Source organism: Ricinus communis, chromosome 7, assembly GCF_019578655.1.
Source record: "Ricinus communis isolate WT05 ecotype wild-type chromosome 7, ASM1957865v1, whole genome shotgun sequence".
NCBI classification, from domain to species: Eukaryota; Viridiplantae; Streptophyta; class Magnoliopsida; order Malpighiales; family Euphorbiaceae; genus Ricinus; species Ricinus communis.
Genome location: NC_063262.1, coordinates 13,720,424 through 13,745,003, shown reverse-complemented (window position 1 = coordinate 13,745,003; position 24,580 = coordinate 13,720,424). Strand labels below are relative to the sequence as shown.

Sequence of the window (24,580 nt, the reverse complement as noted above, 5' to 3'; positions counted from 1 at the left end):
CCTTAATTCTCTTAAGCCCTAATTTAACAAATGAGAAGGTGATGTGCCTTTTTCCTAAATCACTCAAGCTAATGATGCAACTTAGGTTTCTTATACTAACATAGATTAAAGTAAAGATGATGTTTCTAATACTTTTAACCTAAAGATTTTTATAACACATATTACTACTAAATTGATATGATGGTCAATCAATAATAATAGATGAAATTAATGAACATATGAAGGCAAAGAAATCATTCATTAAACTCAAAATATATAAGGTTCATACATAAGTAAAAAACCAAACTAAACACTTATGGGACTTAGCCTAACATACTTAAACCAACGATCATTGTATTTAAATAGAAAGACTTAAGATTCATAAAATAGAAAACTGAAACTCCCTTAAAGTTCAAAGGCTCTTCAAGGAATGAAGAAGATTGATTCTCTTTCTCTACGTCTTCGAAAAGCTTTTCTGATTCTTCAAAGAATAATGTAATACAAGCTAGCAAGATGTCAAAGATCATGAACTCCAGAAATTTTTTGCAGAGAATAATAGAACCCTTCTCTAGAGAGATTCGGTAGCCGAAAAACTCCCTTTTCTAATTAACATATACTCATTGTAGAGATTCCTTTTTTAGAGTTCTTTTCTCAACACACATCTTCTATAGTTTATTCCTTATTGTCTTAAACAAACTAAACAACTCAAAAGATAATTATCCAGTAATTATATAATAATTGCTTAAACCTTCCTTTTTGGACCTTAATGAATTAAGTTACGTCCAAACTATCAATAGCCCACGTGTCTGATTCTCGAGCCTTTAATAGCCGCAGTCCAATTAACACCTATTAATGAGTTTTTATTTCAAATTTTTATTTTTGGCATTATTTTTTGAATTTAAACAAGAAAAAATAAATTGAGGTAAAACATATTTTTATACTATATTATATATAAAAACATATCATTTAAACTTTAAAATACCTTTAAATATCTATATATAATTTAGATTGATAAGTGGAATGATCCTTAACGGTGGTAACGGTGGATGGGCGATTGTTACCGAAAAGAAAGAAAAAGAAGAACGAAGAAGATGCTATATTAGACAGGCGAGAAATGAGGAAAAAAATGGAGCATGTACCATTACTAAAAAAAACACTATCCGTATTTTGTGGCAAAACGTGGTTTAATAATTGAAAAATTAAATTATTTCGGTAAGATTATGAAGTCATTAGACGGGTAATAATATTCGGGTATCGAGGCGTCGGGTCAAGCATCTCGGGTTTTCCCAAATTTTGCCATAAAGCCCTGTAAAGTCCTGCCATTACCAATAACATTTGGCAATTCTAGTAACTCCAAAGCAGCAGTGAGTGAGAAAATGTCGGGCAGAGGAAAGAGAAAGGAAGAAGAAGGCGCGTCGGATGATAATTCTGATGGCCACGCGCCTCCCAAGAAAGCCTCCAAGACCACTACTGATGACTCGGACGACATCGTCGTTTGCGAGGTACGCGTGTTTATACTTTGTCTATGCACGCCACCGGAAATGGCCAACAACAGCGCTAGGGTTTATAATTTATTTGTTTTGTTCTGCAGATATCAAAGAATAGGAGAGTGACAGTGAGAAACTGGCAAGGAAAAGTCTGGATCGACATTCGCGAGTTCTATCTCAAAGATGGCAAGCAACTTCCTGGAAAAAAGGGTATCACTGTAACTCTTCATTGATGTTTTGTTTGGTTTTGGTGGGTTCCTATTTACCAACTTTTCTGAAATTGATATCTAAATTTGAAGAACAGACTTGCTAGGTTTAAAAAAAAGGGCAAATTGGGGGGCGGCTTCTTGAACTATTGAAGTGTAGTTTGCCATCTTTGCATTATTATAAATTAGTGAATCAATCCAAGACTTTAAATTATTAGTATAATAATGCACCTTAATTTGATAACATTCTGAAGAGATGAGGTCTTTCTAGCACTAGAGTTTTGATTCCTGTATATTTCAGCACACTGAATGAAAGCAACATGATTGAAATTCATTTGCTTGTTTAAAGTGGTGCTGGAAGAAGATGAGGGAATACTCTGTTTGTTGAGGTGCATTTTGGCTAAGTTGAGTTTCAGAGAAAAATGAGTTGATTTGCATTGGTGAAGGTCTTGATGAACTTAACTATATTGGTGACAGTTTTAGCCATCTAGGTGTCATTATACATATGGTAGAAACCTGACCTGTCCTTATATAATTTTTTCCATTACAAGCTAAATTGAATTGAAGAAATAGTTCGTGTAGGACCTAATAGTAGAAAGTTTGGAAGAGGTTAGCTGGATGGAGAATAGACTATCCTTGACTGAAAGCCTTCTGTCATTGCCCGACTCGGTCATTGTAATCTCCCCCAAAGTCTTAATGTTTCATAATAAGCATCATCGGATCAGCTTGTACCAAACCTTCTGAGGCTGCTCGAGTCACCCACTATTATCTCCCCTAAGTTTTAATGTCTTGAAATTAGCATCACTGATCCTTCGCTGAAGTGCGGAAATTGTTGAATTCCTCTTGTTGCGCCTTGTGTATTTGGAATGGGGGAGAAAAAAAGCATGGGAGAAAAGGATCATTTTTCTTTGTTTCTTTTATTTTTAAATCCCTTTATTTTTGCTACCTAGACTTTCCTAATATTGTGATGTTTCTATTTTGTTCCAGGTATATCACTAAGCCTAGATCAGGTACATTTTATCAAAATCTAAAATGCTTTATGAAGGGTCTAGGCACACAAATTATTCGTGTTGAGTTTGGTTTTCTTCTTGTGCAGTGGAACGTACTTCGGAATCACGTGGACAAAATTGACAAGGCACTTGCTGATTCATAGGAGCATTAGTGGGCATGTGTTGAAGTGTAGTTTGCAGGGAGTTAGGATCTTTGTTTTGTCATTTGTTGTAAGAAAGTGCAATATAGTAGGCAGGTGTTCTTTTTGTTAGCAGCTTAAGATTGGGAACTGCATTTTGCGTAGGCTAATTCATATGTAGGATGTTAGGATCCATTGTCAAAAGTATTGGCCTTTCCTTTTGTTTTTTTCTTTTGTTAATATTTAGTTGTTTGAAGGGTCTGGTTATGCTAAATATCAAATGTTCTACTCCCTAGTAGCTGTCTACAGAAATAAACGCGAAAGCCAAACAATGCTAATCCATTTTCTTTTCTTAGAAAAAAAAAAAAAGAAGAATTGCAAGAAAAGGATGTTTAGACTTTAATTTATGATAATTTGGTGTTTGGGTATTTTCTTAATATAAAACAGGTTAAAGGATTTCTTCTGAGTGATTTTCCTTTTCCCTAAATCAGTGGGCTTACCAGGCATGAATTCCTAATTGAGGAAATTACACTACTGTCTTTTTCTATAAAATTCTTTTTTATAGTATTTTCTTTTCTCTTTTAATTATTCTAAACCTATTTTTATTTTTACTTTCTGACTATTTTTTTTTTATGGTGATTTACGTCTTTTTTTTTTAAAATTTTAATTTCTTTTTATGAGAAAATTACACTTTTATTTTTAAAGGTAAAAAATGCATGCATTTATTTTAGAAACTCACGTTGTAGGGCAGTACATACAACTTTAAAAACAGTGAAAAAAAATAGAAAAAATGTATCAGCCTTTGTATTTTTATTAGCAGTAGCATCAAAAGTCTATATATAATGTATGAATTGATGAATAGCAAGTAAAAGGATATTTTCATACTTCCTCAACCTTTCAGTTACTTTTTTTCTTTCATTTTTTTGTTAAAAAAAATTAAACGGGCAAATTGGGTCTTTTTTTGTTGTGGAAAATTTTCTTCTGAATATTTTTAAATAAAAAAATAAATATTTTTGCTAAAATGTTAAATGTTTTTGAAAGAATAATTGAATTCTAATTTTTAAATTTCTTAGCTTCTTTAAATGTATTTTTTTTATTAATTATAGTATTAAAAAATATATTAGATTCTTTTAATTTGTTATCGATTGTGTATTTAAAATATTGAAATTTAGTAATTTGATAAGAAATGTTGCAATTCATCTTTCTAGTGTTGGAAAATATTAAAAAATAAATTATTCCAACTGATATTTAAACATGCACCTAAATTATTTAATAAATATCCTGAATAATATATGTTCTTTTTTTTTTTTCTTTTAATGATGGTTATAATAGGTATAGTGCTTATGGGTTTGATATTGTATACCAAAATAGTATTACATAAAATATATATATACAAACATATACCAAGATATATATTATATATATATTATTTCCCGTATAATTTTAAGAAGAAAAAAAGTCTTATTTCTAACTTTGTTATTTTGATTTGCTAAAAATATATATATTAAACATGTATCAAAACATGTAAAATAGATATTACAAATATGAGTTAACTATTAAAAAAATTTGAAATATCAGTTTTACATCCTAGCAATATTTATTATATGTATACTAAATAGATACCAAAATATATGAAATTGATATCAAAAAATATAAAATAGATACTAAAAATAAGTTGTAGATACTAATAATATACTAAATGTATACCTAATATATATTAAAACATATATTATAATGGATACAAAAAGATAATTTTAAATATTAGTTATATATAAATATATAGGAAATATATACTAAAATATATAAAAAAATAAAAAAATATTTTAGATGCTAGTTATGTATATATCCAGTTTTTCAATAGATTAATCTCCAATTAAATTAATATTATCTAATAAAATATATGTAAAAACTTAAATACCATAAAAATTATAATAAAATAGACCAAATTGCCAATATCATATATTATTTCGTAAAAAAATATACCTAACATATATTACTATACTTTTGAAATAATTTTTTAAATTACAGTATTTTTTAAAGAAATTTGTTTTTACAGTAGAAATCATATTTTTTATCTTTTTAAGGGTATTTATGAAAGAATCCCTTCCTAATTTGTTTGAGTGGACAATCATATTTTTTGCCACATTAGGAGCTATTAAAACACTCCAAAATCTATATTTTTTGAACTGCTTTTAACCATTTTAACATATACATGATATGTATCATCTAAAAATTCTACTAATTTAAAATCTATGAAAAGAATAAACAAAAATATTAAATTTTTGAAATTTTTTAGGTAGATTTAATTAATTACATCATTTATAGATAAAATTAAGTCTTAATTACCAATTAAATTTTAAATTTTAAATTTTTTAATAATTTTATCCAATTATTTTAAAATTTTAAAATAAATAATTATATTTTTAATTTATATTCAGAAACACTTTTCGATGAAATTTTTTAAAATTATACTGTAAAAAAGATAACGTGGCAGGTCGACTGTGCTTACTAAAAGAATAATAATTGTAAATTAGCAAAAAAAATTATTTTAGAATTAACAATATGCTATTAAGTGTCTTAAATATGTGTATTATTTTGCACATCTTATATCTAAATGTAATAAATTTTTTATTGATTCGCTAATTTTTCTTTTAGCAAGTAGAATTAACTTGTTATGTTATTTTTCTCATCATAAGTTTTTAAAAAATTTTATCAAAAAGTTTTCTGAAAATAAATTAAAAGCATGAATATTTAGTTTAAAAGTTTGAAATAATTAGATAAAATCATTAAAAAGTGTAAAATTCAGGATTTAATTAATAATCATGCTTAAAACTAATTATGTAATGATATTTGGCATTCTTTATTAGTATACTTAAAAATCTTTTAAGATTTCCTCGCAAACTATTAATCATTATAAATCAAATTAACTAGTCGTTGATTTGTGCATTGTACGATTATTATTATTATTTTAATTATAAAATCAAATTTATAGATAAAATTTAGAGTTAAATACTATTTATCTCCTGTAGTTTGGCCTATCAGTCCTTGCATTTTTTCTATTACTTTAATAAAACTAACAACTATCCCTTCTGTGTTACTCGAAGGACTAAACTAGTAATTTAAGATTACAATTTGATTTTTAAATTTATTATCAAATATCAAACTCGTCCAAAATTAATTTCATTATCAAGTTAGTTTTACTGTCTAACTAAAATAATAAATTAACTATGCTAAAAATAAGTTTTTTACTCTAATTTGATAATAAAATTAATTTTCTATGAGTTTAATATTTGATAATAAGCTCAAAGATCAAATTATAATATTAAATTACTAGTTTAGTTCTTCAACTAACATGAAGGGGATAGTAGTTAGTGTTATTAGAACTCAAGAGGATTGTAATCTAATAGAAACAAATGCAAGAATTGAGTTATATATGCCTCATAGAGGTAAATAGTATTTAATTTTAAAATTATATATTATATTTATTTTTAATATTTTAAAAAAATAGAAAATTAAATATTTTTGATGTCTTTCTTAATTTTGAATATTTTAAAATTTTATTAGTGCAATAATAAAAATATTCATTAATTGATTTTAGTATTATATAAATAAATACTATAATATAATTGATACTACTATTTCTTAGTATTAAAAATTATATAATTAAAAATTATTTATTAGTGAATATAATCTTAAAATATATTTTAAAATTTTATTTTCTAGAATTTAAATTATTGTCTAATTAAAAATAATTATTAATATAATCTTAAAATTTAATTAGTATGTTATTTCTTAGAATAGAATTAAAATTATTATTTAATTGAAGAACTAATTTATTAATTAATATAATGTTAAAATATAATTAATATGTTATCTCTTAATATTAGAATCAGTGTTTAATTAGAAATATAACTTTTTAATTAATAAATTAATAAAAATATTATAAAATTACTTAAATGCTTGAATCTCATATATCAAAAATAAATATGCATTTTAAAATAAAACTCTATGTATTAAAATATAAGCACATATAAATATATGAGGCCTAGCTTATATGGCAAGAGTGTTTGCTCTTGAGGGTGAGAGGTCTTGAAATCAAATTCTCTCCTCAGCACTATATGGGTTTATAGCGAGTTCAAGGAGATGACTACCTCATGTTATGTAGTACATGCCCAGTTGGCCCTCCAATGAGTAAAAAGAAAATAAACACATAGGATAGCAGCAAAACATAATCCCAAATCAGAGGTTCCTAGGTTCGGCTTCAAAGACTACACTATTAAGCAAGAGAGTGGGGTTACATATGGGGAAACAAATAGTGCTTGAGAAAATCTGAATGAACTAGATCTCTGCAGCAGTCAAGTAATTCCTATTTCCAAATAAACAGTGAAGAGAGCAGCGAAAGAGAATAAAGGATGATGAAATGAAATTTTAATACTGATCATTCCATTGAAGAAGAGAGAAAGGTGGGTTTGTTTAGATGTTCAATTATAGAGACTTTTGATCACACACGGTGTACGAGACAGTGAAATAAAGTGACTAGTTATAATATCGGTAAAACAAACTGAAGTCGATTTCTCAAAGAACGTAAGACCGCTTATTAGAAAAACTAATTATCAACACAAAACAATTAAAAATAAATCTAAACACACTAAAAAGTTATTATAAGAAAATATAATATTCATAAAATAACTAAAATAAACTAATAAAATAAATATGTAAATGTGCTGATTTAAGAAAACTATATAATAAAAGCAGTACTTAGTCTAACCAATTACTTAGTACTTCCATTGTTTTAGCAATTAAAACAAATCGAATGAATGAGATGGTGTTCTTTTTTCTTTAATCACTCAAACTAATAATATAACTAAAATTCCTTATATCCACATAGATTGAAGCAAAAATAGTCTCTATATATTTAACCTAAATATTTTCATAAAAATTATTATTATTGAATTAATATGATCGTTAAACAATAATAATAACTGAAATTAATAAAGATATGTTGATAAAGAAATCATCCACTAAATATAAAAATAACTATATTCATACAAAACGCTAAACTAAATACTAAAAAAAACTTAGTCTAACATATTTAATCTCATGGTCATAGTAATTAAATAACTAAACATAAAAATAAAATAATAAATAAAAGCTCCATCTAGATTCAGAATTCTTCAAGGTAGGAAGATAATATATCCTTACTCTTCACTACCTAAAAGCCTTCTTGATCTTGAAAGAATAAAAACCTAAAATTAAATATTTGTGATGAAGTACAGTAGAGAAAAGTGGAGAGACATGAATGATGGACATATGATAAATGGAGAGTAGTGTATTTTCTAATACTCGAATAAATTTTTAGGGATTCTTTTTACAGAGTCATTCTTTAAGTATAAGTCTTCTAAAAGTTATACTTATCACAACTCTTAATTATCCATAATTAAATAACTTAAAAAGATCTTTAAATAAGAAAGACACCGATTTGCCCTTGGGCCATGAATTTGAGTTGGACCAGTGAAATAGCTAGTGGTGATGAATGCATCTTGTTACTCAATATAATATACAATCAAGATGCTTTGCATACTCATAATTCTAATTGTCGCTTTATGTGAAAATCAACAATGGTCATGAAGATCCCAAGTTACTATGCAACTAAAATTAGTGGAGTAGAATTACTAAACTTAGAACTTCATATGTACTTATATAATATCTCGCTAAATTTAGGCAAGTTAGTTTAATAACAAGGAGATAATAATCTAAATCATACACTTCTAATTATATCCAACTCAAGCTTACCAAACTACTTATCATGTCCATATACAAAGAATGGATTCTTGACCAATTAAGTGTAATTAACTCAAGAATTCACATATATATGTTTAAACATTAACTCAAAAGTTAAAGAATATTGGTATAATAGCTTTCTTTTATTGACTCTTATACAGAATAATAACAACAAGCTGAATAAAAAATTAAAAATTTTGTAAAAATCAACCAAAGTTGCTAATTCACATGGCATATAAAATTTAATTAAAGAATTATTCTATTTTCCTCCCTCAGTACCTATATTTTTCATTGTCCTCAATATCATTAACATACATAAAAATAAAGAAGAATAAAGGGGGGAAAAGATAGAATATTCCTTTGAATTTTTGCAATCCAAAGTAAGTTATGAACTTGAATTTTAATCTTCATTATCCAACCTTAGAAGCACACTTAAAACACACATAAGGAAGCTTCAACATATCAAGAGATGGATTTATAAGTCAACTTCCTTATTTGTGTATCCTCATTTTTTATTTTATTATTTAACAAGCTATTTCCTATAAATACAACAATTATATTTTTACAAGTAAGCATTACAGCATGTGAAGTCCACCTAGGTCTAGCCTATTTTATTTAAGCCCAATTCCCATTTAGAGTTATTAATCTAAATGGACTATTTATTATGTGCAAGCCCATCTAGTCTAGCTGAATTATAAATTATGCTTTTTTGATTTCCAGACATTTTAACCTAAATGGACTATCTTTTTTACATGTTGAGGCCCAGTTGAGTGACCTTATTCTAAGTGAGCCCATTTAAAAGTATGACAAACACTCACTAACTCTATATGAATTTTAATTTAAGCCCAATATATTAACTTATTAACTTAATGAATTATCATTTCATGTTAAGATTCAGTTTTAAGCCTAATGTCTATGTATGCAGTTTTAGTTAAGCAATAAGATAACATATATTTGATATACATCCAAACTAAAATAAAAATAAAGCAGAAAATTAAACCTAGCTATTACAACCCTCCTACAACTAAGAGCACAAAGGAAACACAAATAAATTGAGTTACAGTGTATAAGAACTACCAAAAGTAGAATAAAATCTAGATTTAGGTCAAATTTGGAGCAGAGCTAATTGGCTTGGATCATAGAGCGGATCGACTCTAGGGCTTGGTTACAGATGGTTTTTCTTGATTCATTGATTCCCTTCACCTAGAAGTCAATTTAACATGCATAGATGATTAAAAATTGATTAAATACATGTATTTGGATAAAATAAAAGCATAAAACTCAATTAAATAGAATCAAAGCATATATAAAAAAGGAACAATTGATAAAAGATATGAACCTAACATGGTAGATCCTAGATTGAATCATATAATCCTAAAAATACGATCTGATCACATAATCAAATGCAATATCACAAAGATCTAAATTTAATATGTAACCCTAATCATTTAAATTATCAGATTCAAGAACCTAAATAAGAATATGTTATTAGATCCCAAAACCTAGCACAGATTATGTTATCAAATTCCAAAATCCAGTATACATATCATGACAGAAACGTATTAATCCATTGATAACCCTATATCTAATCACATAAATCACATAAAGATTTGGGATCAACCCTAATCATGTTTCTAAAACAAACAAAAATTAAAGAAATAGAAGAGGATGTTAATGATGCAGGCTTTTGGAACCCTCAGATTGTCACTGTATTGTGCTGATCCTCAGGTCTCTAGAGATGATAAGGAGATTGAATCAAAGACAGGATATGAATCCAATTTTGGGGTTCGATTAAGTGTTTGATGATGAAAAAGGTTACCGTCATTCTAATAAAAAAGTTTCCTAATATGTTCTTTCTTTACTGACTCTTCCTATTAATTGCCTAAAGCTCTCTATTTGATAATAGTTGTAGTTAATCCACGTAGATAACCCTAGACCTAAAATCTCATGTTCTATTTATAGCTTTAGGATTTTAGGAAACCCTAGATACATTAGATAACATTAATAATTTATTAAATAAATTAAATCCCTTGATTTTATCAGATATTTAATTAAATGAATATCCTTCAAGTTTATATAAATTCAAATAATTTACTGATGCAATCTTCTAGAAGGCATTTTGACATTTTCAATTAAACAAGTAAAACGACACCAAAATTTAGAAAATAAGCCAATCGATACTGCGTAGAGTCAATCGGATCTACATAGAGCCAATTGGCTCTATATTGAGTTGATCAACTCTATGTACAATCGAACCGGCTGTGCGCAGAGCCGATTGGTTCAAGAGCTGAAACGTTATAATATTCTTGTAATTTAGTCATTAAACTTTTAAAAACTATCATTTTACCCCCTCAAACTTTATTTTTTTTTATCAATTGGATCCAAATTAATTTTAAAAAATAATTTTGGTTCAATTATTCACAACCCTAATTGGGATTTGCACATCTTCAACCTTCGAGACTTGAGAAAAGTAGTAGCTTTCATCAACAAATTTTCCATAATTTCCTCGACATCTAAATCCGAAAAATGGGTGTTGACAACTGCTTTCGGTTTTTCGAGATTTATAAGCACAAATGTGATTAAATAAATTAAAAAAATCATAAATATTAAGGATACGGTAAAAAAATATAATAATGAGCTGTAGAAGCCAAGCTTCGTAAGCCCGAGTTGATACAAATTTGTGACTTTGATGTAGGGACCACCCTTGCTTGATTAAAGGACCATGCCTAATTGAGTCAAGAACTACGCCTGCTTAATTGAAAGGTTACGCCTGTTTAATTTTGAGGACTGCGCCCATTTTGATTTTGAGGACTATGCCTACTTTGGTTCCTAGGACTATGCTGGCTTAATTGATTTTCCACTTTCAGGTGTTAAATTTTGACTTTAAGTTGATTAATTTCAATTTGGGATGTAATTGGACTGATTATTATTTTCCAAGGACTGTACTGATAATTGGCCCGCCTGGGACTAAAACATCATTTTGATAGGTCAGGGACCAAAATGACACTTTTGCCTTCTTTAGGACATATATATCTTCTTATCCATTCTTCCTATTTTCTCTCTGAATTCCCTTTTTACTTTTTCTTTGATTACTTCTTCGTTTCTTAGACAAATTCCATGAAATTTATCTTAAAATGGCTAACTCTTCTTCAAGATTTATTGGAAGCACCCCAATCGCACCGTATTAGGACTTTTGGCTACCGATTTCTCACCATAATGATTTAGGGCTTGTAAAAGGGGAGAAAATCTCCATTTTGGCCAAATTGAGCATAAATTAGGCATTTTTGGTCATCGATATGGTATTTTTTCCTTTGTTACCCATTGTTTCCTGTCATTTAAGCACTAGATACATGCGAAATTTGTTAAAAAAACACAAAAATTGATGAAAATTGATTAAAGTCTGCGAGCCCTAGCCTATAGAGCTGATTGGCTCTCCATATCTTGACTATGCACGCACAAGCTGAAAATCGATATTTTTAGGCATTTTCGATGGAAAACTTAAAAATGGTTGGTGTAGTTACCTATTTTACCTCAGTATGTGTGTATTCAAACATAATTCTTTTACATTTTTAAAGTGTTATCGCGTCCATCTAATTTGCTGAAAACTTCTACATTGTGCGAGAGTGGTTTAATGAGTTGCCGAGCTCCGTCTAGGCTCGAATTGGTGACACTGAGTTTCATGATTTGTTGCCATATTGTCATCCATTACTAGTAGGACCGATCATAGCTCAGTTTATGCCTTGATAGAGAGGTGGATGGACACGACCCACACTTTCCACACACCGATCGGAGAGCTAACACTGTCTCCACTGTCCTTTGCTGCTATCACTGGTATTGACTTCATGAGTACTCCTGTACCATTTGATAATGCAATGCACGACTAGCAATCTGATGTTCAGGACCAGTACATTATCGATATGTTGAGGTTCTTGCCGATGTGTAAGAACACCCGATCTCTGGCTTATTAGAGCATTCCTCTCCACTACAAGGGATTCACACATTGGATTACACAGGAGGTAGATCAGATGGCCCTAGATTTTCTCGTCTATCTCTTTGGGACCACATTATTCAATGATTCAGGGTACTCGCTGAACTTCCACTACTTGGCTTCGTCGAGGGATTTGGACTAGGTCTCTTCCTTCAACTTGGGGTTCGTTCCTCTCGTAAATGGACATCATAGTTTGATAGGCTATTTGTGTAGCTACAATCTAAGGCATTGAACCTATCGATGTAATCTAGCACTAATGGCGAGTATCAAGGTTGTATCCCTCGGGAAAGTGAAAGCCCAGAGTTACTACTTTGTTCTCTGTTATATTAGCCTAAAATGAATGAAGAATAATTGCTAAATTTCCTAATAACTACAAGCTGAGTTCTAAGTGAGATGCAGGAATGAATGGATAAATGAAACAATCAAGACAAGAAAGCAAACCTAAAGGGAACCTAGACTAGTTGGCAATCAAACACAAGATAACAGATTGATGAGTCCAATTATGCTACCCGTGGATGAATTCTTAATTGAACTCGGTTTCTCTCTCGAGATAACCAAATTCCTAAACTCAAGAACCTAAAGTTGGAATCTCTCCCTAACGATTGATTCTTAAATTAGCATTAAGGTTTAACCCGCCTCTATTAAGCTTTGTTACTTCTTAATCTGACTAGTCAATTATCCTTATCTCTAAGTGGTTATTAACCAGTTCTTGCTATTCAAAATTCCAATTTTCAAATGAACTTCTCAATCACATAAAGCAATCTAAACACCACAATTCACAATGTCTTATGAATAATGCATTATCTTATTAATACTAAAAGCAAGAAGGATACAAAACTAAACTCAAGCAATCCAACAATTTAATACTAAGCCAACATAGTAAGGAAATCCCAATGGATTTTAGCAATCTAGCTACACTTGTTCATGTTTAAAACAACTAGGAAATCAATTACAATGAAAGAATAACAAAAATGAAACATGTACACCATTTTCTCTCGAATTGGATGAACAACTCCAAATCTGAATCTGCACTACGATTGATCTCCCCAATTACCTCTTGATTTGCTCCGCTACTGTTTTGCACTCGGAATCTTGCGATTCTCGGGGTTCTCACCCTCTGCAACTCTCTCCTAAACTCAATACTCCACAAAAACTGAACCAGCTGCCAAAACTCTCATCCTCCTTGCTTGCCCTAGCTCAAGAAATCGCTTTCCTTATATAGTTGTCCCAGCACCACCGTGGTCAGGCCGTGCTAGTCAGCACGGTCGAAGTCTAGGCCGTGCTGAACATTCGGACCTCGCAAGTTAGGTTTTCTTCCTGGCCGTGCCCCCGCCGGTGCTGAGCCACCATGGGTTATGCTGGAGGCCGTGACAGCCTCAGAAACCGTGCCTAAAACACCACATTTGAGGATCAAAGGCTAATGGTTGGTCACGGCCAGAGTCTAAGCCGTGCTCAATGTTTGACATGTGAGCCCTTGTCCAATTTTGATGAATTCTCGTCTGTTTTCGCACATGTTGATCTATAATTGCACAAATATTGATGATGGTCCTATAAATTCTCCTGAAATGCAAAAGAACACAAAACACGAGTGATCTTGGAATAAAAGCACAATAATTACTAAGAAAATACACAATAAGATCAAGCAGATATGTGTAAAACTATGAACATCATAGTCCGCTGGAGCAAGAGGCTTTGCAGCTTCTAGCACGTAAGTCCTAACTACTATATTTTCTTCTTTGCTTTTATTCATAACTATACACGAGTTGCTGACTTGTCTTGACTATAGGGATGGGCTTTGGAGTTTGGTCACCTAGTAGGCTCTCAACCTATTAGCACATCTCGAGCCTTCCCTCGCTTGAGCCGTTGGGGTTCAAGCAGGATTGTCTCATTGGAGTGGGCGTAGGTCCATATGCACTAAATATGGATAAACTCCATATCCTAGGACCAGGTAAGAGAAAGATTTTTTAGTTACATTTATAATTTAAAAGTTTTTTTTTACCTTCCCATTTGCAAATTCGGGGCGATTGGCCCAAGGGGCATCATCATTAAGACCCTTATATACGATCTGTTGCAAATCTCGAGTGGAGGAGGGTTCTCCTAGTTGGTCCTGCCTGTCAAGTGTGGTACCTAAGAGAGACGGTCTACACTCGGGAGAGAGGACCTAATAGGCCCCCGAATGCCTTTGTATCCTCTATCTATGTTTTGGATGGCTGACATCATTGATGAGGAGAGTCCTTCTAGCACCTTCAATCATCTGCTGGATTTAGAGTCAAGCCTCCTCCAAAGTTCACTTTGGGCGGTTGTACATATGTGAGTTACTTCTTTTAGTATATTACACATTTTTTATTTTTCTAAAAATGTTAGTAATATATATACATGAAAATATACATATTCAAAAAGATCAGTTTGAGCACATCCACCGGCTTACTATAGCTATAAGGAGATAGTTCCTTGTCATCGGCGAAGATCGGAGGGTAGGCAAAAAATAAATAAAAATTGCAAGATGTATGCATGTATATCATAAGATGCAATGACTAACTCCTTTGGGTTTCTTTCTATTGTAGTCGGATCACGAAGGATTGCAGGGAAAAATAGACGATCGCCAGTGTCAGATTAACGCTCACTAGTGGCAGATTGAGACCTTGACCCTCCAGTTGTCTACTCTTCAGGCCCAATGCATGAAGGCTGATTCGGATGAGAGGATGGAGTACTCGGGGGAAAGCCCCGATGACTTCTGATTAAATTAGTTGCTCTTCTCTTTTGCATTTTTCCCTCCTTTTTCAATCTGTATGACATTACTTTTTTTTAGATATATAAATTTTATATTTTTTGACCATTTGAAGTGATGTTTAATGTCATTTTCATTGTCGAATACTGCGCACACAACAACCGTGAACAACCGAGACCTAAAACACCCGAAAAATACCTTAAAAATGCTGAAAACCTTGCTTAATGACATCACATAGTCGATCGGCTCTACAGTTGCAGAGTTCGACCCAAACTCCGATTTTTTGGTTATAAATACATGCATATTCCTTTCACACTTCCTTTACGCGTTTACTTTTAGACCAAAAACTATGACTCAAAAAAGTGCCAAAGCCCTCTAAACTCTTTTCAAATCCTAACTGGCGATAAGGGAATTAAGCTTGGGAAATTTCATATCTCTTTTTTCAAAGACATGCAATATACCAAGCTCGATTATGGCTTCCTTCACTCAATTGTCAACTTTTGGTGCCTAAAAGATCAAGTCTTATGCTTTAATGGGAAAAAGCTATGCCTCATAATTGAAGAGTTTACTACCATCCTTGGGGGGCCCAAGGATTCTATTCTTCATATTGCTTTGCCAAAGCTAGATGACCCTTCCCTTAACAAATTGGTAGAGTTATTCAATATTCTCCCAACTAAGATACTTTCCCATTTTGTTAGCGAATGTGTTACCTTTACTGTATTGATCTCTTACTATAAGAAGAATAAGAGGGTACGCCCACTTGGATTAGAATTTTGAGCTTTTTGCCTTTATGCCCAGTTCTTACCGATTTCTTCTTAGGGAGAATGAGATATTAGAATTATTGACATCATTTGATCAAGTAGAGCGTGGATCCAATCCAATTCCTGTCATCTTGGCTAAAACCATTATTAGGTTAGACATGTATAAAACCCATCAACAATTTGGTGGTAACCTCATTCTCTCATAGGTATGCAACCAAATCTATTTTTCTATTTATTTTTTTTTTGCCTTAATTTTTTCCTAAGCCACCCTTTGGATTTTCAACTTAGAATTTATTTTTATTTCCTTCCTTTTATTTTTCTTTCTCTTTTTGCAGATTTTGTTTCGTGAGAATCTTCAAATACTGACCATTCTATAGGGCATTGACAAGTATAAGCGGAAGCATGTGCAAGTTCGCTTTATTGCCACCCCAACATATCATAATGGCTGGATTTCTTAGATGAAGTCATTTCAGACACATTTATTCGCTGGACCTGCCTTGGTGGAGAATCAAGCATGTCATACTCTTGGTGTATGCCAGCTTTGTTCCCTTACCCAGCTTGTGCACATCTACTTTCTGCACATCTTCGAGACTTTACTACTAGTATGGGCAAAAGCAGCATATTTTAGAATTCCCACCTGAGTTCAAAGGTTCCTACTAAAGCAAGATTTCATGGACAAAATTGAGAGACTCTAGCCCTGTCGTACTATAGAGCGCATTCATGATGCTAAAGGTGATTTGACCACATACGACAACTTCAAAGCTTAGGTCCAGCTTCAAACTACCACTACACCTATATTTACACATTTCAAGAGGATTCGAAAGCTAGCTGTCGAATCTAGAAATGCGGATGCTAAAAGAAGAAAAGGAAGAATGTTGCTTATTTAGATCTTATTTATTTTGCTTAAGATTTAGTTTAGCCTTTTCTTTTAGTTAGTGATGATAAAAATTCTAAACAATTTATTTATTTATTAAAGGTCTAAATGGATACATTTTGATTTCTTATGATACAATTCCTGTTATCAGCTAGTCTATTTGGATTTTCTAGCTGAACATTTTCTTTCTTTATGCCTTAATTTTCACCTCACCAGTCTTTTCAGATTTTCTGATCAGGAGGCCATTTTTATATTCGTTTATTTATTTTTTATATAGAGTATTTCTTGAGATGATCCAGGTTAATAGGCTTAGAAAATTCATCCCCTTCCAGGTGTAAAATCTTAATAGAATCTTTAGGCAAGATCTTCTTAACCAAATACAAGTCTTCCCAATTAGGCTTGAACTTTTCTCCCGGATCGAATGCAATAGGTCTTGTGTATTTCAACACCAAGTTTCTACCTCTAATTTTTCCTGGTTTGACTTTCTTATTGAATACCCTAGCCCTAGCTATCTTCTTTTAGTACAACTGAGTGTGATATAGGGCTTTCATCCTCTTTTCATCAATCAAAGCCAAATGCTGGTACCTCTATTTGATCCACTAGTACTCTAATATTTAAGCCCCCAACATAACCCTAAAAGACTTTAGATCCAATTCGACTGGCAAGATTGCCACAGTCCCATAAACCATTGAATAGGGAGTCTATCCCGTTGACATCCATTCAGTCGTTCGATATCCCCAAAGTGCAAAGGATAATCGAAACAAATAATCCTTATGAGTTCGTACCATCTATGAGAGTATCTTCTTCATATTCTTATTGGTTGCTTCTACCATACCGTTTGCTTGAGGCTTGTATGGAGAAGACCTATGGTGTTTGATCTCATATTCAACTAGCAGGTCTACTGTCTCACTTATGAATTGCACGCCATTATTTATTACAACTTGATGTGGACCCTGTACCTGCAGATCAGGTGGCTCTCTATAAATCTGGCCACTTACCATACCCCTATAGTAGTAAATGACTCGACATCAACCCATTTAGAGAAGTAGTGGATTGCTACGACTATGAACCCATTTAAATCTTGTGCCCTTATGCCCTTACCATTACCCACTGGCTCAACTTTTTTGTCAAAATCATTGTCTGCCCTTGTATCCTTTATCCTACTGCCTTGGACTTCACACTCGTCCCCGGAATTGTACTAGATGTCTATGGCTATTACTGACTTCTTTTCACCCTCTTTCCACACCTTTAGAAGGTAAGAATTGCCAATCTCTTTATCATCATATGGGCGGCGGTTCCGGGCGCGCACCCAAGTGTCTTTAGTGACTATAACACTGCAAGGCTTTTCAACTTAATTGGGAATACACTAACTAGTCACAAAGACTATCGCAGAGACGGGAGTCGTCGCTCGGGTAATCGAGACACTTTTGTTAATGAGTTATATTTCTCGATTACATAAGGAAGCTTATGTCACAAACCTTGAGACGGATCTGGAAGCCAACTTTCTTATTTGTGTATATTTGTCTTTAATTTTATTATTTAACAGGCTATTCTCTATAAATGTAACATAAATATTTCCAAGCACTACAACATGTGAGGTCCACCTAAGTCTAGCCCATTTTATTAAGCCCAACACGTAAATCAAAGTATTAACCCAACTTACTAATTAATTATGTATGAGGCCCACATAGTTTAGCACAATTAAAAATTATGTTTTAATTTTCAGCCTTTAAGCATAATTGACTACTTTTTATGAAAATGCTCAATTAAGTGATCCTTAGTCTAATATGGCCCAGTTTAGCCCAAATAAAGCATGACAAAGCCCATTAAGTCTATATGAATTTTAGGATAAATCCCAATTACTATCTTAATTAAGCTAATGGACTACAGTTTGCATGCCAGGTCCAATTTTACAGCCTAAGTCTATCTGGCTAGTTTAGTTAGGCAATCATATAATATATATTTGACATCCATCACAGATAAAAGCAAAATAAAAGGGCAGAAAATAAATCTAGCTATTACAATTCGCCTACAACTAAAAAAAATTATAAAGAAATCTATAATTAACAAGAAAATAGAAATATGACCTAATTATATCTTTATTAACTAGTCAAATTCAAAATCCTAGTTAAATCAAATTTAAAACCTTAGCTGTTCTTATTACCATATTAAAAACCCAATAAAGTCAGCATGTTAAACATAAAGGAATTCTAATCTAATCATGTGAATTATGCAGACATTCCTAATATGTTTTCAGAAATAAAAATAAAAATTAAAGCAATAAAAGAAGAGATGTTGATGATGTTGATGTAGGGGAACCCTCATACTATCACTGTTAGTTGTCGTTTTACGAGTCTCAAGAGATGAGAAAGCTATTGAATCAAAGAAGGGATGATAATCCAGTTTTGCATTTTTGGGTTTTCAGAAAAGTTTCTATCATTCTTCAATAGGTTTCCTAGTTTGGCAGTCTTTTTTAGTGGCTTGCTAAAGCTTTTGTATAGGTCGATGTAGCTAGAAAATTTAGTCAGTCTTTCTATGCTCGGCTCTGCTAATCCTAGACCTAGGTCATACTATTCTATTTATAGGAGTAGGGTTAGAAAACCCTAGGATATACTGATAATTATTCATTTATTATTAAAATTGGTTATAATTATCTCTCTCCTTTATTAGATTAAAACCAAATAAAAAGAATTTAATGTTCTATTTTAAAATAATTATCATTAAAATATCCCAATAATTATCATAAATACCTTCTAGAAATTTATTTTTACCAATTTTTAGCGTTTTAGGTCGAAAATACACATAAAATAGCATCAAGTTCGAAAAAATAGCCAATTAGCTCATGTAAAGCCAATTGGCTCTGCACAGAACCGATTTCGGCTCTATGCTAAGCCGATTGGCTCTATATAGAGCCAATTCGACTGTGCATAGAGTCGATTGGATCTAAAGAGCAAAAGTTCTAAAAGTTTTAACAATGTAATCTCTGAACTTGTGAAAACTGTCATTTTATCCTCAAACTTTATTTTTTCTATCAATTGGATCCAAATCGATTCTAGAAAAGTAATTTTAAATCCTATTATTCTCATCTTTCTCTCGGATTCTCCACTTCTCAATTTTTAAGACTAAAGAAAGGCAATAACTTTCATCATTGAGTTTTTAGCAATTTTCTCGATATCTAGATCCGGAAAATGGATGCTTATAGCTGCCTCCGGTTTGTCGAAATTTATAAGCATGCATCGATTAAATAAATTGAGATAAATCATAATATCAAGGATATGAAAAAAGGATATCTTAATAAGCAGCAGAGATCATGCCCCATAAGCTCGAAAAGGAATTTGATTTGATATGGGGACCATATGCTCGCTTAAGTTTTAAGGACTTTTTACCTGCTTGAATTTGGGAACCATGCCCTTTAATTTTACTCTTGCAAAGACTTCCCTCTAGTTGTTTTCCATTCCAAGAGATAATTTACCACTTCGAATCAATCTCGTAATTTTTCACTTTTGGGTATTTTTGGTTAGAAATTTCCGCCTCGGGGTGCGATTCAACTCAATTGATGTCCTTCGTTAGTATTCAGCCTGCTCAAGGACTAAAACATAATTTTGATGGGTCAAAGATCAAACTTGTGATTTTTTAAAAATTTCAACTTCGCGATGCAAATCAGCCTTCCATGTGCCTTCTGGAAGCTTGTATTAGTGCCTAGTCCATTTAGAGACTAAAATATAATTTTAAATTGCCAAGGGCCTACGTACATTTTTCCCCTCTTTAAGGCGAATATATATATTCTAAAAACCTGTGGCTGAAGTACAACCAGAAATTTTTCCAAAGTTAACTTCATCACAAATATTACCAAGATTTTCAACATCAGATTTACCAAGCTCAATACTACATTACAAAATGTTGATTAATAAAGCAATATCCCTATACCTATTTACAATAGACCTGTTTACAATGAACCAAAGAAAGATGATGATATAGAGACCATCTCTACCCCCTCTTCACCATCGCCATCGGCAATAACCCAAAATCTAAAAGCAGAAATTAACATGATTTTAAAAGATTTTCAAATCAATAAAAAGCTTTTATATGAAGATTTCTATTCAAAGATAAACCATTCTAAAAAACTTTGGTTTTTTAAGAATTTTCTACAAGAAAAAGATAGTATCCAAGAAAGATACTACCAATTTTGCATGCAAAACAAGATACAAATCACATTTTTTGATTGGTTTCAGATTTATTGTAAAGAAAATAGTATGTGTCTCTTATCCTTTTAAAGATATACTCATTAGTCCGATTATCGTTAGGAACAAAGCTCTAGAATGGAAGGTTGGAGAAAACCAAACCATCCAGTCTGAACATCCTCCTCTTAGAAAGATAACCATTCCTTATGGAGAAAACGAAATCGAAGCAGCACCTTACAAATTAGTAGGAGAATAGCTTGAGAAAAATGTCAAAAATATTGTTCAACAGAATAATTTCTCAAACACCTATCTTAACACAATAGGAAAACAGCTGGTTAGGATAGAAAGCCAAATACAGAAACCTCCTACAGTCTTAACCTCTGTAATTCCCAACACTGGTCATCCAAGAGAGGTAAGTCAAACAGAAAAACTCAAAAACCCCGTCTTCAAACCCTACCAGATTTCAAAGCCTAGTCAAGACCAATTCCACAAGCAAACTGAGTTTGCTAGAGCAGTCAGAGAACAGCTTAGCAAATTAACCACTTCCGAGTCTTCCAAAAACCTAATACTTGATACTCCTCAAAGCAGTAGAAATATCAGTGCTATAGATCAAGCCCAAAGCAATGAATCCAATTATTCAAAGCTCGAAAGTGTCATTGAAAAACCCTTCCAAATCAGTAGATTAGGATGGCAAGCCCCTAGATTAACTTGGCATACTCCTAGGAATACTGCCCCGGATTTAGGTATAGAAAACAGAAATAATGTCCTTACCCAATCTAGGTCTAATGCTTCCTCCATCTATGAATGGAATATAGATGGAATGTCTGAGTACAACATTCTTGGTCTCTTACAACAGATGACCATGGCAGCTAATGCCTACAAAACCCAAAGCGGTACCTCTGATAGAGCTATAACTGAGCTCCTTATAGCTGGATTTTCAGGCCAGCTTAAAGGATGGTGGGATTACCATCTCACCCAAACACAACAGCTGCAAATCCTAGGTGCCATCCGAACCACAATTGAAGGGACCCCCATCTTAGATGAGCTAGGAAATCCTATTAAGGATGTTGCTGTGTCAATCCTAATTCTTACGATTTCCCTCCATTTCATAGGAGACCCATCTCTTCTGAAAGATAAGAATGCTGAGCTTCTCAGCAATCTGACTTGCAAGAAACTTAGCAATTTCCAAGCTTATAAAGACACTTTCCTGACCAGAGTAATACTTAGGGAAGACTCAAACCAACCTTTCTGGAAAGAAAAATTCTTAACCGGTTTACCTAAAATACTAGGTGAAAGAATTAGGAATACTATCAGAGAAGCTCATAATGGCTAGATCCCTTATGATTTCTATACCTATGGTGAATTAATTAGCCTTACTCAGAAAGAAGGATTAAAAATTTGCCATAACCTTAAACTTTAAAGACAGCTCAAATGAGAAATGAAGAAAACTAGACAAGAACTAGGTAGCTTTTGTAACCAGTTTGAGTATAATCCCATAGAACCTTCCCCCACCTGTAAAGGAAAATGCAAAGAAGATTTTTCTAAACCTTATAAGAAAAAAACGTTTTCACAAAAGTAGGAAGGTACTAAAAAACATAAAAAATTTCTACAAAAGGTCATCCTCTTCAAATTTTCCAAAACAAAGTCCCAAAAAGATTTTAGCAAAATTATTTGCTACACATGTGGCAAAAAAGGACACACTTCAAAGTATTGTAAGTTTTCTAAAAAACTTCAGGAGCTCCAAATAGAAGAAGAAATTTTGAGCAAAATTTCAGCTCTTCTAGTTGAAACCTCTGAATCAGAGTTTTCTAATGGCAAGGAAGAATTTCAAATTGATGAAATTAAAACCTCATTCGAATATTCTGAGTCAGAATTAGATGATATTCCAAAAAATATTAATATGCTCACTAGGCAACAAGAAGCTCTTCTTGAAGCCGTCAAGCATATTAATGACTCTCAAATTCAAAAATAAGTTTTGAAAGAAATTTTGAAAGAAATTCTAAAAACCGAAACCCTCATCCCTTTTTCTAGTAAGAACACCTATGATCTTACTATGATCTTGGAAAAAGGGAAAAAGTAAAAGAACCCTCTTCCTACTATCCAAGAACTCTAAAAAGAAATTAAAACGGAACTCAAAGAATTAAAAGCAAAACAACAAAATGATTCTATTTTTCTCCAAAGCTTGATTCTTAAGCAAAATAGTGAATCTGATTCTGAAGAAGAAAATGATTTTCAAAATCTTGAGGTTTCTGAGAATATTCCAGAAAACTTTATTAATATATTAAAAGAAATAATCTCAAGAAAATATCTGATTCAGATAAAACTCATTTTCCCTGATGATTTTCATATAGAAACTATAGCTTTATTTGATACAAGAGCAGACCTCAATTGTATCAATTATGAGCTGGTTCCTAAAAGATATCATCAAAAGACAAAAGAAAGACTCACTTCTGCTAACAATTCAAAGATTAGAATTGCGGGAAAAACTGAAGCTGCAATTCTAAACAAAAATATTACTTTAAAAAATATTTTTATTCTTACAAAGGATTTACAACAAACTGTTATTTTGGGAACCCCTTTTATCAATTTGATTACCCCCTTCAAAGTAACTACTGATGGTATCATTTTCAAAGCTAAGGATTCAAAGGTTGTTTTTCTTTTGTTTAGAAAAATCCAAGAAAAGAAATCTCAATCTTATAAAAGCTCACTCAATTTATAATTTTGAGATAAATGTTTTAGTTAAAGGAAAACAGACCCAGCTTTTCCATCTAAAACAAGATATGAATTTAAAAAGAACCCAAATCCAATTGCAAAATGATTTTGTCCAAAAAAGAATTTCTGATTTGCAAGAAAAAATCGAAAAAGAAGTTTGTTCTGACCTTCCAAATGCTTTCTGGAAAAGAAAACAGCATATAGTGGATTTACCATATGAAAAAGAATTTAGTGAAAAACAGATTCCTACCAAAAGCCAAGCCTATCCAAATGAATGAAACTTTAGAAAGACATTATAGAATAGAAATCAAAGACTTAGAAAAGAAAGGCTTAATTACTAAATCAAGACCCCCCTGGTTATGTGTAGCCTTCTATGTCAACAAAAATAGTGAAATAGAAAGAGGTGCACCTAGATTAGTCATTAACTACAAACCTTTAAATAAAGCTCTAAAGTGGATTAGATATCCTATTCCAAACAAAAAAGATCTTCTTCAAAAGCTTCATTCTGCTTTTATCTTTTCAAAGTTTGATATGAAATCAGGATTTTGGCAAATCCAAACTCATCCTAAAGATCGTTACAAAACTGTGTTTACAGTTCTTTTTGGCCAATACGAATGGAATGTGATGCCTTTTGGATTAAAAAAAATGCTCCTTCTGAATTTCAAAAAATTATGAATGACATTTTTAATCCTTATTCAAAGTTTTGCATTGCATACATCGATGATGTACTAATCTTTTCAAATTCTCTGGAACA

The 24,580-nt window shown here is 31.8% G+C and overlaps 1 protein-coding gene across 1 annotated transcript; it reads left to right on the top strand.

Moving 5' to 3' along the window:
- The first annotated feature begins 1,228 nt into the window (after positions 1 to 1,228).
- Positions 1,229 to 3,096, top strand: LOC8270278 (RNA polymerase II transcriptional coactivator KIWI). The gene is made up of 4 exons (XM_002516290.4): positions 1,229 to 1,481; positions 1,571 to 1,676; positions 2,660 to 2,682; positions 2,769 to 3,096. Exons 1-4 carry the CDS (start codon positions 1,356 to 1,358, stop codon positions 2,823 to 2,825), a joined length of 312 nt encoding a protein of 103 aa, XP_002516336.3. The 5' UTR covers positions 1,229 to 1,355; the 3' UTR covers positions 2,826 to 3,096.
- The last annotated feature ends 21,484 nt before the right edge of the window (positions 3,097 to 24,580 follow it).